The following is a 15,579-nucleotide window of genomic DNA, read 5'->3' on the forward strand; positions in this document are numbered from 1 at the left end:
CCAATATAACTTCACACCAAAATCACTCACACCAAACTAGGAATAGACGACAAAGAGATGGGTATTTTTTTTCGGGGTTTTTTAACTTTAATCCTTTAAGAATATTGAAATTTAAAATAAATTTCGGGGTTTTTTAACTTTAATTCCTTGGAACTTGCACTATTCGTGGTATAAATGGGATACAAAACCCTTGCAGGTGTCTACACCCCTAAAACTCAAAAACACATCGAACTTCCATTGAGGAGCTGATTCGAGAGAAAGAAGAGGTGCAGAGGCTCTTTGGGTGCTCATCACCATTGCAAAGCAAATGAAAAGTGAACGAAAAACCACGACGAAAATACTCACACAAAAGTAGGTGCAGACCAAAAGAGAGGTTTTGGGGAAAGGAAATAATGGAACTGGAAGAGAAAAAGAAATAAAGTTGTAGGGAAGCCAAGTGGGACAATACGAATCGATCCAACAAGAAAACCACAAAATGAACACCAACAGACTTAATTGAAGGAAATTGCAGAAACAGATTGAAAAAAGTCAGTGTGAACAGGCTGCGTTATATTTAGGAGCAAAAATAATTATTCTTTTTTTGGGGCCCCATTTATTCTGGACGGTTTCCAACTACTTGCTGGACGGCTTCCAATCACGTTATACATGTTATACATGTCTCTTTCAAGATTTTTCACACTTCGGTCTGTTTACTGTTGGGACCCACTACTCTTCTATGCTTTATCTTTTTTCAAAGCTACAAGCTTCTTCTTTATTGATTTGGCGGTAGGAGTAATTTCTTCACTCTTCCGAGTTACTCAAGTTACCCAAATAAGAACTCCTTTCGTGTTTGTCATTGAAAAGATTATGAAAATACTTTCAGTTTGAATTCATAATCTGGAGAGCCACTATCTCGTGCACCACTAGCAGAACTATCACTACGACTATTTGATGTCAAGTGCTTGCCATCCTGAAGTACCCGAAAACATGATAAGCAGGCAGTCATTCAACAGGTGTACTTACACATATCGAAATGTAAGAGAAACTTTCATACATCCAAAGTCTATGTGCGTGTGTGATTTCACCATATAAAGGTTGGATGACTACAATAAAATCATATGAACTGAACTATAAGGTTGGATGACTCATTTAGAATATATATATATATATATATATATATATATATTAAACATATAAAGTAATAACAAATATGATAAAAAAATGTCTACAAAAAAAAGCCAATCCAAAAATTACAAAGGGAAAGAAAAATATATATTAAATATGCAAAAACACTATGTCTATGCAAGGAGAAGTTTAATTTCTTTAAGAATCAAATACTAAAATTTAAATAAAAATAATAAAAGAATTTTATCATAGTATTTCAGCATTTCAAATTTAGCTCAAAAGCTCCAATACAGCATGTTGATGCCAATCATGTACTAAAAAATTATATCAAATTTCTCACAGTTCTTTGTCCAGGAACAATTCTTGTGACAGAAGCCAACTTCAAACTTCTTTCGCTACTTGAAATCCAGATCAAAGTTGATTCGTCCTGAAATTATTAAATGCAGCAGTAAGTAGAAAATAGAAAGAGTTTAAGCAGACAAAATTTGTGAATTAAAATACAATAAATATAATCACAAGCAAGAACCATAGAAGGCCATTGAAATGCTATCTACCACAGAAGGCCAGTGAAATGCTATCCCATTAGCAGTATTTTACAATGCATACATCAAAACACAAAGTAGCATGGTTATGCAGCAACGTAGCAGCACAACTAATGTCAACTGACATTTAACATATTCCAATACCTTACAAGGTGAAATGTATAGTCTATCAAACCTTCGTAGCTATTAATGATATGTTTCTCCAAGAACTATAGACCATATTTTGCCTTGACTGACCTCAAACTACACTACGAATAAGTTCTCAAATCTCTCATCCAAATTAAATATGCCATAGAATCTGGCAAACTGCCTACTGTACCCTTTGGTTCCAATCTGCCATATGGATCGGAACCTAAATTAACTCAGATTTCCCCTTCAGTTATTAATTTAATTAGCAGAAGGGAAACTTGAGAAATTTTATCTTTTCCGTTATAAGCACAAATGGAGATTGTATGCTTGTGGGAGAAGATAGAAATTACCTAATTGGCACTACATTACCACTGCTAAGCAGGAAATTCAATTAAATATGTTTCGTAGCATTCTTGACTTCATCCTTTTACAAATTTTACTGTCTGTTCATGCAGGAATTGTGGAATAAATTTTTTATTTCAACCTTAATAATTGAGCACACCATGTTCTTTTCCTTCCATGGAGTGGACAAACCACCAATATTTTAAAAATAAAAAATAAATCCTAATAGAGAAGCTTTAGATACAAACTTACAGTAGAAAGTCTAAATGGACAAAACTTAGGCTTTCCCTTACGACCATATTTCAGTAGTTGAGCACCCTCCTTCAAAGCAATTATTGCCTGAAAATCATTTAATCATTCAAAACCATGAGAAAGATATGAAGGGCGGATAAACGCTGTATGAACTAAACATAGGACCATATCAAATGCTATTCTAATTATAACGTTACCCTGAACTCCATACCGCATATAGTAATGACTTTTTGACTTCCAACTCAAGAAGCATACCAACTTAATTCTCATTCAGTTACAAGTTACAACCATCCAAAACATATCATTATTCATAACCGTTATCCTGCGACTAAGAGAATAAATTGCTAAATCCAAACTTTTAAGATATTAAGAAACCCTATGCGTCTTCTAAAGTTACTATAAAAACTGTTCCAAATAGAGCAGCAGGTTTTACACCCTGCGAAGAAAGTAAAATGTGGTTTCCATGCAATGCCATTTCCGTTAGATCACTCAGTCGCAATAATCACTAGACATTTATCGTTTGAAGATGTCAGTACTTTACATATGCCTCGGAGCAAACCCAGTTGTCGATATGGAAAATGCACATGGGAAAAATACAAAATTAAAAAAGGTTCGAAACTTCGGCCCTGTTTGGTTCTGTAAAAGCACCCATACTGCATCCATTGAGCCAAAAACGATGAACCCAGAAGTGATCCTCAAAACCAAAACCTTGAGAAGAATATGTTCCCACTAATTATATCTAAAAAGTTGTATGTCAATTACTAAATCAAAATTCCCTCACATTTTTAACATACCTGAAGATTATGTTCCCAGTAATTATATCTAGAGAGTTGTTTTTCAATTACCAAATCAAAATTCCCTCACATTTTTAACATACCTACAAAACTTAAAAGTATCAAGCTAAAATAAAGAGCTCTCCATCCAATTTCCACTTTTTAGAGGAGAAAAAATAACAAATCTTCTGCTTTTCTAAGTAATTAAACAGACAAATAATTAGGAATTTATTTCATTTTCTTTGTATTTTTTGATACATTTGCAAAAACAAAAAAGAGGCAAAGAGAATTTAGAGAGAAAGAGACCGACCTGGTCGATGTCACGGTTGGCATTCCCGTAGCTAACAAGATCTGCCATTCCATGTGACAGAAATTACCGTAACGCCACCACCCTCTCCGATCCCCCGCCGGAGCTCCGTTCATCATCTACCTTCCCACTGTCTCTCGCGCCTCCGTGCAATACCATCAACGGCCACGTCACCACCACCGCAACCACCACTGCTCAGCTCTCTCTTTCTCTACACTACGCGGCGTAGATCTGCCGAAACCCTAAGATCTCCAGTTCTGATCTTTGACTCCGAGCAAAGAAGAAACTGAGCTCGAAGCCGTGGACTGTTGGGAAGCTGGTTGCGGAGAGACCGACGGCAGGTTGAAAAACGAGGAGGGCCTCAGAGAGCAATTTAGGGAGTGAAAGAGAAAAGAGAAGGGACGAAAGGGCATCGGAGAATGGGACGGGAGGGGAAGCGGACCGGACGAAGGAGCGAGGGAGGGAACAGAAGAGAGAAAATTCACTGGAAAGAAAAAATTTAGGGGGGTGGAGTGGGGGCCGTGGGGCGTGTCCGAGTCTGTAAAAAGCACAACTGGTCAAACCTGTGAAAATTTGAGTACTACCAATCAAATAAATCAAACTCGCAAAATAAAATAAAATAAAATATGTATCCAGAATTTTAGAGTTTGATGCGACTGAGTACGAACTTGTTGAAACTACATGACCAAGGTGAAAAGTTACTCAAAGTTTTTCTTTTTATAAACAAGGTTAAACAAGCCACTTAGATGTGTCCTTCTCGTATGTTGTTTTTAAAAACGTTTTGTTGTAAGATTAAGATTACAGCAATCAGTTTTGGTTTTCTTTTTTTTATATAAATAGTGTCGATAGGCCATATAAGTATAACTTTTCTTTCTTTAAGGAGTTTTATTTGTTATTGTCCAAAGGTGCCCTCGCTGGAAATTGGCAAGGTGTAATGTCTTTAGCCAAATGTGAACTGAATGTAATTGCAGTCTAAGTTTTGTGTTCCGTTTTTCGTTTTGTTTTACATAAATGTTTACGAAACTACTCATATACGTTATGATATATTCAATTTCAAAAACACTTTATCATTATAAGATTGTGGTTATACTTTAGTGATGATTTTGGGTCCTTGTAAGAGTGCAAGTGATGCATCCTTTTCTTCCTTACGGGTGGTATTAGGTTTGAGCGTTGCGAGAATAGCACGATGACGATAATGGCCTTCATTAGGAGTGATGTGGCGAAAAGAGAAGCGACCAAGTTGTATGTTGGTCTACACACAAGCAGGACTGGAGAAGGGTAGAGAAGGTATTGTACAAGTGAAGGTGGGTTCAGAACTTCAGAGGGATTTGGTGGCGGTTGTAACGCCAAAGGTAGCAGATTTTGAACCCAAACGAGGAGAATGTAGGAGTTTGTGAATACCTACAATTGCACCAATGTTTCATAAATCCATATTAATTTGTGTGCACGAATGTCATTGATTTGTATTAAGGAAAATACATGGACAAATATTCTATGCATTTTTAAGTGGAGAAAATCCAACAAAAAAACTTGACTCCTTTGTAAACATGAATATCAACTAGTAATGTGCATGTTAAAATATAATCATTCTTTACTTACTAAAGATAAAAGAATGACTGCATGAACTCGAACGTATAAACGAGTATATGGTTTGTTTGGGGTTCCTTTTTTGGGAAAAAAAGAATACTAGGAAGTGTTTTCTAATAACTAAAAACACTTATAACTAAAGTTTGTTTGGTATTGTTTTTTCATTAAAAGCTATTTCTGACACACCCCGACCGAGATCCGGGCGTGCTGGTCGGCACGTGGAAGTGACGTAGCCATGTGCACAGTGCGGAAGCTAATAAAGTAATAATATAAAACTATGAATAAATAAAAACTAGCATACAAACGATAAAAGTAATGAGTGCTAGCGTAAGTGAGACGCTAAGTTCAGAGCAATAAATCTACAGCAATCCAAATTAAAATGATACGACAACAGTGCACCCGAAGGTGACCCTACATTGGTGAGTGTCTGTCAGAAATGCCGGAAAGCCCTCTGGGAAACCACCGAACCTGCTAGCAATTAGAACCTGGAGGGGCGCAAAACAAAAGCGTGAGTGGGCAAAAATAAAGCTTTTCAAAAACCATTTCAAAAACAATATTCTAACCCCTCGCCGTAAAACCTGTATACGTCCCAGAAAATAAACATATGCACGACTATAGATATGCCAAACATGCTCCATAATATGCCATGTCGGAACCTCAGAATGAAATGCAAGTGCTCAGATATAAATCACATCAATAGCATATAATCTGGCAGCCGGAGTCACCTAACGTGACCTGTACGGCTGCATCTAGAGCTCAAATCTCAAACTAAATAATTGAACCTGCCCACGAGTCGGAACCACCTAAAGTGGTCTGTACGACAGGCCTGGGTGTAACATATATAAACGCTCTAGTGCTACGATCACGTGAAGGCTGTGCGAATAATCGCGGGTCACCTATGAGTCGGAACCACCTATAGTGGTCTGTACGACAGGACTGAGCACCTAACTTGGATCCAAGCTGAGCGTATGGTGCGGGAGGTGAACAACACGTGAAGGACTGTGCCCTACTCTGGGCGGAAGCACTAACACCGAGGGTGCAGGTTATGAGCTCTCTAAGCACCTCTAATCACTATTTAATGCAAATGTTAAATAACGCTTACCTGGCACTTACCTGTGCCTCCACCGCACTAATATATATATATATATATATATATATATATGACATGTGAATGAATATGTAACCCAACATATATGCCACTAACCATGCATATCAATCAATAAGATAAAAGGAATGGCATGTAACTAGTAAGCATTTATATTAATTTCTGGGAATTATATGTATATAGGTATATACGGAAATCAAAAGCCCACTCACTGGTATGTGGAAGGGTCGTAGCCCCCCTGCCTCGAGTGAGCACGCTTGTCCTCGGGATACGTTTCACCTATATGCGAACATACTATTAAAACGTTAATTTTAAAGCACATAACCTTCCTTTCGTAATAACTTCTCAAACATTGCTTAAAATGGACAATTGAATATACCAACGTGCTCTACACAACCTTAGGATCACACCCATATTTTTAGAAAAATTTTCCACCGCCGCACGCGCCCCCATGCGCCGGCCAAGGCACGGCCACACGCGCCGGCCACGCGCAGGCACGTGCGGTGCACACGGACGGCGTCAACTGACGCCGTGAGGAATATTCCGTTAGTTCTAACGGATTCCGTCAACGGCGTCAGGAATATTCCGTCAAATTTGACGGAATATTCCGTCTCTTTCCCCGGCTAACCTCCGGCGCCTGCGACGGCGCCGGAAACTGGAAAAACCTGCAACTTTTAAGAGTTAAAACCTACGAAATCTCACCTGTCACCAACCTCCAAAACCGGCCAAGTTCGAACAGGGCGATCCCGACGTCCAAATTTGTCCAAAGAAGCACTCCGAGGCTCCTTGGGACACCACCAATCTACCTACGAGCTTCAAAATCCCAAAAACGTGCTACATTATTTTTGCATGAATAGTACTCAAATTGGACCTTGTGAAAACGACGTGAACACGGTGATAACCTTACCTGAAAATGGTACGATCGTGCTCCCCTCGACCTCACGAGCTCGATTATGGCCTTAGTTCCCTCGATCTGCTAAGGTTTGGTGGGTTTGGTGTGTGCCCGTACGTTTTCAGAAGGAAGAGGAATGATAGAGGACCGGGAGAGAGAGAGAGAGACAGGGAAAAGCAGCAGAGGGTGAGGGAGAGTGACTGTGTGTGTGTGTGGCCCAACACTTGCCAACACCACACAAAACAACCAATAACGTAAAAAGAAACGATCTAGGGGTAAAAATGTCATTTCACATATACATTTCGATTGTTTCGGGACGGGATGTCACAATTTCACTTTAAAGTTAAACATTAAAAAAATGTCTAGTAAAAACAAAATATCTTGCTTATTTTAAAAGCAGTAGCCTCCAGACATTATCTTTGAAAGCAGCATGCATGTTGCTTTTAAAAGTTACTTTCATAAAAAGTTGAGTTGAACCTTTAATATATATTTTCAATTCCTTAATACCCTTATTAATTAAAAAAATTATTTATCTTTTTTACTTGGTTTTATATTATGTTGAGAAAAACAAAAGTTTTATTACACTTATTTTTTCTAGCTCACACTTTCTGTTTTGTGTCCCTCCAAGACTTAGTAGCTAAGAGCTTGTTTGGATGTGCTTTTAAAATGATTGAAAGCGTTTTTAGAGAAAACATTTTTGGGTTTCAAAAGCACTTTAAGTGCTTTCTGCAAGAAGCACCAGTTACGTGATTCTTTCAGGAAGCACCTTAAGTGCGTTTTCAAGATTTACTTGCATCTTTACTAATGATTGGTTCTAAAAACATTTTCACCAAAAGCGCTTTCAATTATTTCAAAAGCACATCCAAATGAGCTTTAAACTTCTTTAGCGAGCAAAGGATTTTGGGCAGTTCTGACGTACTGTCCAATTAATGTGAGAATTTTTAATTATTGTAGTTTTGTGTAATATTCATCCTTACTTAGGATGGGAACTTTTCGTATATTTACTGCACCATTAGTATAACAATTGCAATTTACATTCCGTATTGCGTACTCTCATCAATAGTTTTAAGTTTCGGTTTTGATTTATTCACACTTTTTATTTTCATGATATGGTTTCGTTACTTTTCATTTGTCAGCTATCGTGCCTTCACTTTGGTGGATATCCGGGTCGGGGTGTTTCAGCAGGAGAATCAAGTGTTCGAATGTGAGTATAAGTATAAGGGTATTTAGGTTAGGTAGTTTTGAATTATAATATCTTATCGATGCTTTAAATCACTTTTGACTTGACAAGGCAATTTGTGAAATTGTTATATAATCATTCATGGTGTTGTGTATGGATCTTTTTAAGATTTTTGTTTAAGCAATTGGTTGAATGATGATCATGTTATACATTATGTGGATAAGTAGAATCAAACAATTTTGGCTTTGTTTTGTCCCAATTGACCGTGTCTCTAGTGAAGTTGTAATTCATTTTGATGCTTGTAAATCAAATTGTACTTCGACTAAGCAATTTGTTGAATTATTAATATATTACTTATTGTGTTTGAGTAAGTGAAGGTTAGCAGAACTTTTTGTTAATTGAAGCTTAACATTATTATCGTTAAGTTTGTCCAGATAAGTAGGAGCGAATAACTTCGGTTTGCTCTATAAGTAAGTTCACACTGTTATACATATATATTGGGCATCAATAAGCTTAAGCCAATTATGCGTTATGTATATTGAGAGCAGAAACTTACTATTGAAATCGACAATAACTTCATCTTCCTCGATTCTTTAAAGATCAGATTTATTCTTACATGCAATGAGCATGATTTAATTTTCTTTAGTTTGAGAAGTCAAAATAGCCAAAAACCCCTAAAACCTGTGGGACTTTGTTCTTCAAGAAAAAGAATAAGAGGGATTATGGTAAGCAGTTATTTGAAGCGCATGTTCCACCAAGGTGGCTGTTTTGCATTCTGATTTCTCTCTCAGCTCTTCTTACATGATCGATGCTTTTATCTACGTACTCACCCATGAATAATGCTAAAAAGAGAAAAACTCATACTATAGATATATAGCACCTTATGTTTACACATTTTCCTATAGTTTCACAATTCAAACAATTCAAACCAAATTTCTTTGTATTTTTTATTTTTTTATGTCAAACAATTCAAACCAAATTTCTTTGTATTTTTGTTCATATAGTTTCACATTTTTTACTAGTTACCCTGGTCTCTACATCCTACTTAGTTGTATTATACACTTTCTTTGATTCTCTCTATTAAATTTAGCGGATCTTTAATTTTGTGAAGATTATTTCAATTGCTCATATTACAAGTTCACAATTTTTTCTCAATACATAATGAAAAGCCCTCTCTCACAAAGAATTCTGGCTCAGCCATTGTGGCAGTGCCATGATTGCGCAATTTTCCCATGCTAGGGCTAGCCTATTTGCTGATTTCAAACCAAAGAAAAAAAAATCTGATACCAAAGAGTAATTTCTCTGATCACTTAGTTTAAAATCCTGAAAGCAACAAGATGGGACATGATTTTATTGATGAAGTGGATTTGGAAGAGTGGGTAACTTATGCTACTAATAATGGCAGTAGTATAATTGCATGATGATAACAGATAACCACTTGAAAGCCGCCTATTTGCTGTTTGGTATTTGGTTCGTGATGCAAATTATAATTGTGCTACTGATTAAAGTAGGGTGGTAAGTACAGTGAAAGAAGAATTCTTCATGATGTGAGAACCGAGAAGTATATATAATGTAGGAACGAGGCTTCCAAAGGCTTGCTTTGCGGACAAGAAGCCAAAATTGCAAAGTTGATTCGACACAACCACAAAACCAACCTACTCGGCATGGTCGCCTTCTTGCCATGCACATGGGACCATTGCATACAAATTAAGGATCACTTTCACTCTTTTGAGGACCATTTTCATAAGTACTCTTAAAATATTGAAAATATTTTCAGATAAAATGTTTTTGGAACCAAACTTTAGTAAAATGCAAGTTAATTCTAGAAAAACACTCGAATTACATAACTGGTACTTTTTTAGCATGAAGCACTTCAAGTGCTTTTAGTAGAAAGTAATTCAAGTGTTTTTGGAATCCAAAAATATTTTTTCTAAAAAGGTTTTTAGTCATTTAAAAGTACTTGTCAAACAAGCCCTAATTCCCTTTTCGATTGGCCAACTACATTTTACCCAAGTGGTTGTCTATCATTATCGTTACCATAGTAGCTAGTGAGCTTTTTAAAACCCGAAGGAAATAGAGATGTGTAGTGGGAGGAAGACACAACAAACAAAACACCCATAGAGGTTCAGGAGATCCTCTACTCATCAAGTTCTTTTCACTTCGTAATACCCCACCATGTTATGACGGGTACAAACAAACTGCAAGTGTCACTAATTATTTAAACCGAGTGTGGGTTGTTTTTCGACTTAACTATAATATTTATATGTATTTAATACAATCATCATTTTAATAGTTTGATATGGTCTCTTGATTATATATGTATATATTCACATGAATTACATCTAACCGTCAGATAATGATTGTATTAAATACATGTTACTATTGTAGCCAATAATATTAGCAGAAAAAAATAAAAACAAAAAGTTGTTTGTATATTATACATTTGATTGTGTCAAATGATCTGATATTTACAAACTTACTTAAGTTACTTGCAAATAACACAACCCCAACACACTTGCACCAACACCTATCAAGATATGAAGATAAGGAAAATGCCGACTGCAGATTAAACAAAGGACCACCCAAAGCAGCCTAGCAGTTGCTAGTTAGGGCAGATGTTGCAGCCTTTGACACAAGGATGTACTTTGCTTGCTGAAACTTGATGACATCAAAGAGTATAAGCATGGAAGAACCCGTGAAGTACTAATAACTGCTAACACCAAATCTGGGCCCTTGGATAGTAGATAATATCCACTCATATCCACATTCTTCTTGGTTTCTAGCGTAGTTAGTAAAGTTTACGACATGAGAATAGAATGAAAATATTTATTGGTTTATTTCTTAGTATTGAAAGAAATCTCAATATCGAATTCTACGCATGAATCAACTAAAAAAACCTACATAATTATGGCATTTAGCCCAACAAATTGAAAAAAGCCCATACATAAAGGTTATAGGTCCAGCAAGAAAATCTGAATGAAATATGGTAATTGGGTTTAAGCCCAAAATACAATCCACTAGCAGTTTCCATATGATTATTAAATTTGACTTCCACCTACCTTCTTCCAGCCCAGTCCGAATATTTAAAACCTCTTCACCCTCTTCGGACCATTAAATTCTGACTTTAATTTGCTTTGATAAAAAATTGTTTACAGGATAAAATGTTTCTTCTCATCTTGATAAATAGTAAGGTCCAAAGACGAAGTGTGTGTGAACATTTTTAATTTTTTTTTTTTTTAAATGGATGGAGAGTGTGAGAGAGTGTGAGAGAATGTGAGAGCGGGTAGAGAGTAGACACAGATTTTTTTTTTATTATTATTTTTATCTTTTATCTTTTATTTATTTATTTTTAAATTGAAGACATCTATATATACTAAAACTCAGTGAAGTGGTACTGTGGATGACCAGTGAGCAGATGATTTTGCCCCTGCCTTTTTCCTCCGGTTATTCTTCTCTTTGGTTTTTGGGGCAGCTAAATGCCGCTTTTGCCCATTTGCTTCCACGCGTTTGTCATTGATGAATCCCCTCTTTGGACTGTGTTCTCGATTTTTCTTTTGTTTTCCGTTGCTTACTCACATCTTTCTCCCAGATCTCTCTTCTGCTGTTCTCGGGCTTACTAAATCTCGCCTTCGATTCCAACAAGTGCAATCAATGTCGCCCCTCAATTCCCTTTACCTTTCTGTTGCCTTCTCTCTTTCGCCGTCGATCTCTGCTTCGATCCGTCTTCTCTCTCACAAATCTTTGCTTTTGTCCCCTTCGAACCTTTTCTGGGTAAGCTATATAATTTATGTTTTTGTTGTTTGATTTCTTTTTTTTTGGGCAAATTTTTAGATTTGTTGTCTTTAAGACCCATCAGAACCCATCGGATTGGTTTTTTTATTTTCTCAGGGTGAATAGCTTCTCCACCACTTAGCACTGCGAGTGGGCGGATTTCATGGTCCTCGCCATCGGAAGATCCACGTCGCACGTCAAGAACATCGCTCAAGCCCTAATTTACAAGGCAGGTTCGAATTTCTTTCTAATTTCAATTCCTAATTTGTGTTTGGTTGCCTAGAATCAAAGGGAAACGGAAGAGAGTGAAACGCTGAGTTTTATTGCCTACTGACTAGAAAAAAGAAGTGAAATATTGTCTTCTGTTTGGTTGCCTAGAAAATTTGAGGTTGGGGAAAGAGACAAGGGGTGTAAGGAGTGGTTGCACATGAGCATTTAAGGTAGAGATTTTGGGTTTTCCCAAAGGCAAAAACTAAAACCTAAACAGATAAATTAGGACATGAATTATAGGTAAAAGGCATGCAATAAACTGGCAAAGTCAAAAGCTAATCTAATCTGGACTACCAAAGTCCAAGTTCTTACGAAATGCTCAGCCACATTTTTTTGTCTGGACATCAGATACCAATGGGCAAAAGTACACTAGAATTATTTAAAAAACATGAATTAATATATTAAGAAAAAGAATCATTTAGGGTGGAATTTGAAGGTGGAGGATTTAGGGAGAGCTCACATGGTAGTGCATATAATTTTGATTAATAATTAGTCACCAGAATATGATTATTCAGGATGATTCAATGGATAATCATCATCACACCTTCCCCAATTTGCCTCTTCCAGACTTATTGCACCAAAAATTATTTAAAAAAAAAATTGATATAGAAAAAAAGAAAAGAAAATGAGGAATCAGAAAGAGAGTCAATCACCAGGAAGCATCAAATATGTTGATGCGGGTAAGACTGGGGCGACAGAGCTTCTCATCACGTTCCTCACTATTTCTTAATTAACCCTAATTTATCTGATATGCTTTTGTAATTATTCTATCATTCAACCTAATTGAAAACACAGAAAAACAGAGGAGAAGATGGAGAAGCATGGCAAGAGGTCGTGCTTTTATAGGCTCTCAGATTAGGGTTATGCATTTTTTCTCAATTTAATTTTTCTTTCTTACAGTGCAGGCTTCTTTTATTTAAGGCCCAGCCGAATTTCACGTGCAGACTTATATCTTGGGAGATAACCTATTTTCAAAAACAATTTTTTAGAGTACACAAAAAGTATTACATTTTCATTTAAATTATAACACGTGTATTTATGTGCAAAAAAGCCATAAGGATCATGGCATTTCAATTTTTTTCTTGGTTTTTACTGTTACTTGAAAGCAACATTAGAAGCATGTAATAATTTGGTTACAAAGTATGAGATTAGTTATTTGGAATAGCAAGGTTGTATAAAGAAGTCACTTATCCATGGAATTTTTGTACGGTAAAAGATGCTTATCGGGGTCAAGAGATTTTAATAGTTCTCTTTAAAGACTATTTGTGGCAGATATACTATATTGTTATAGTTTAAGAAGAACTAAAATGTGTTAGATCATTTGGTTCTTCATACTTTAATTTAAGTTTTCATTTCTTTTTCCAGTTATGCAGTGCTTTCAACCAAAAAAAAAAAAAGAAAGATCATTATAATACTATTTCTGTTTTGTGTATCTCATTTGTGATTGCATTTTCCATTGCAGATCATTATGAAAGCAATTTATATAAGCTACAAAGTGCTTTTGCAGAAATTGAAAAAAAAAAAAAAAAAAAAGGGTTGGCCAGCTTTCTAAGTAGTGTTAAGTTTACAATTTAAAAATTTTTAATAATCGTGTTGATAATTATTGCTTTAAATAAAAAAAAAGTTCGATTATGACAATGTTGTTGTTATGTATGTCTTATTTATTGGGTAAATGCTGTCATTTGATAGTACTTTGAAGATGGATTTTCAACCTTGAGTTTTGACTCTCTATTGTGCATTTTTCTATTCAGTATTTGGCAAGCCATCATACATGACAAACAAAATAATGCGTTTTAGTAAATGGTAAAGCGATGAAAACCAGTTGAAGCGTATAGATGAACGATCACAGACGCGGGGCCAATATGGGCAAAACTGACTATTTACTGTAGAAAATAGGAAACAGCTCTGCAAGCATAGAAGAAACTGAGGGACAAATTCGTTTGTTAGTAGGGTTTAGTGGGAGGTTCCAGCTAAAGCCAGCCTGAAATTTGGATTTTTAATTTGTAGGAAATGCTTATTTAATAGGAATAGAGTTAGTGTAGCTGAGATCATTAGCATCAATGATTTTCGCAGTTCCATCTTCAGAGACACCATCTTTGACTAAATGAGGTTTTAAAAATTTCAGTTGGTGAAGCAATAACAATTATCATTTTACTTTTCTGGATTTCGAGCACTGATTTTGTTTTCGCAAAACAAGTGGAACCTCTAGGGTTGAAGAAAGTTGCACACATGCTGAAATCATGTCCTGCCTTTTTTCTTTATGAAACTCTCTCTGACTTCTATGGATTTCCATCAAAGGTATAGACAAAATAACATTGGGATAATTATGGGATCCTCTACTTTACACCTCTACGTGCACATTCATTTATTTGTATTCAGAGTGTTGATGATTTAGTCCAAAGGTTAGCCAGTGCATGGTCTAATATGTTTAAATCCTTTTTTTTTACATGAACTTTTGTTATTCTTTTTCGTTTAGTTCATTTCAATTCGTTTTTAAAGTCTGTTGATTAAGAAGTGTAAAAACTGAACAGCTTTTCTGGATGTATTTTATTGGACTTCGGTAGACAAATGTAACTTTGTTGATCAATCTTATCTCTGTGTGATCATTTTCTTTGTGTTATAAATATTCACGGCTGCAATTTTCTTTCTGTCTTTATGATATTAATTTTTTTTTCTTTTCATGATTGCAGGTTTTTGATATTTTTCCGATGGCTTAGGAAGAACTTATGGCACTATTAATATTGCAGGTGTCCAGCTTGCAAAAATTACAAGGTATGCTACAATCTATACTTCTTAAGAAGATTTGATTCAAATTGATAGATTTCGGTGAGAAAGAAACTTTTATCTTTTCTTTTACTTAAGAACTCTTAGGACTTCAAATTTGTAAAAGATGTGAATATTAGAACAATGGCAATGGAACCACTTTATCTTTTCTTTCAGTTAAGGACACTTAGGATTTCAAATTTGTAAAAGATGTAAATACTAGAACAATGGCAATAGAACCGCCAGTCCATATGATTGTAAACAGATTTCAACATATATCTAAATAGTATTGCATATTGTATGTATTTAAAACTTTTCGCATGTTTTATACAGTTTTAAAACCCGCAGCAACGCGCGGGCACCGTTGCTAGTTAAAAACTATATGTGGATGATGCTTTTAAAAAACAACAAAATTTGTGTTCTTGTAATTACTAAATTGCCCATCATTTTTAATTATATTCAGTTTTAATTAGAGAATTAAAATTGTAGTTTTATGGAATTTTAATTGACAACGAGAGTTCTATTAATACGTAGTTTAAAGTAAATGGAATACACCAACTAG

At 35.7% G+C, this 15,579-nt stretch overlaps 1 protein-coding gene, 1 long non-coding RNA gene and 1 other non-coding gene across 7 annotated transcripts in view; 1 reads left to right on the top strand and 2 right to left on the bottom strand.

The window, feature by feature from the left end:
- Nucleotides 1-15,579, bottom strand: part of LOC125480047 (PH, RCC1 and FYVE domains-containing protein 1-like) — a 65,875-nt gene that overhangs the window by 32,440 nt on the left and 17,856 nt on the right. For 2 of the 3 annotated variants that reach the window (XM_048590285.1, XM_048590271.1), the window contains exons 1-3: nucleotides 3,453-3,967; nucleotides 2,370-2,456; nucleotides 1,445-1,531 (exon numbers count right to left, since the gene is read on the bottom strand). In XM_048590285.1, the coding sequence (XP_048446242.1) occupies nucleotides 1,445-1,531; nucleotides 2,370-2,456; nucleotides 3,453-3,500 (222 nt within the window). In that variant the 5' untranslated portion in view covers nucleotides 3,501-3,967. Of the gene's footprint in view, nucleotides 1-1,444; nucleotides 1,532-2,369; nucleotides 2,457-3,452; nucleotides 3,968-15,579 lie in introns of those variants that run through there. The other variant, XM_048590279.1, reaches the window with a different exon arrangement.
- Nucleotides 11,703-15,322, top strand: LOC125480059. 3 transcript variants are annotated; one of them, XR_007260461.1, is made up of 3 exons: nucleotides 11,703-11,984; nucleotides 12,102-12,217; nucleotides 14,945-15,322. It is a non-coding gene; the product is annotated as an uncharacterized LOC125480059 (long non-coding RNA). The 3 variants fall into 3 exon arrangements; XR_007260462.1 differs by lacking the exon at nucleotides 14,945-15,322 and adding an exon at nucleotides 13,050-13,764; XR_007260460.1 differs by lacking the exon at nucleotides 14,945-15,322 and adding an exon at nucleotides 13,717-13,764.
- Nucleotides 12,885-12,969, bottom strand: LOC125480264. Its single transcript, XR_007260645.1, has one exon. It is a non-coding gene; the product is annotated as a small nucleolar RNA U31b (small nucleolar RNA).

This window comes from the organism of the source record quoted next, unplaced genomic scaffold (assembly GCF_019419815.1).
Source record: "Pyrus x bretschneideri cultivar Hongxiangsu unplaced genomic scaffold, Pyrus_bretschneideri_v1 Contig1, whole genome shotgun sequence".
Lineage (NCBI taxonomy): Eukaryota > Viridiplantae > Streptophyta > Magnoliopsida > Rosales > Rosaceae > Pyrus > Pyrus x bretschneideri.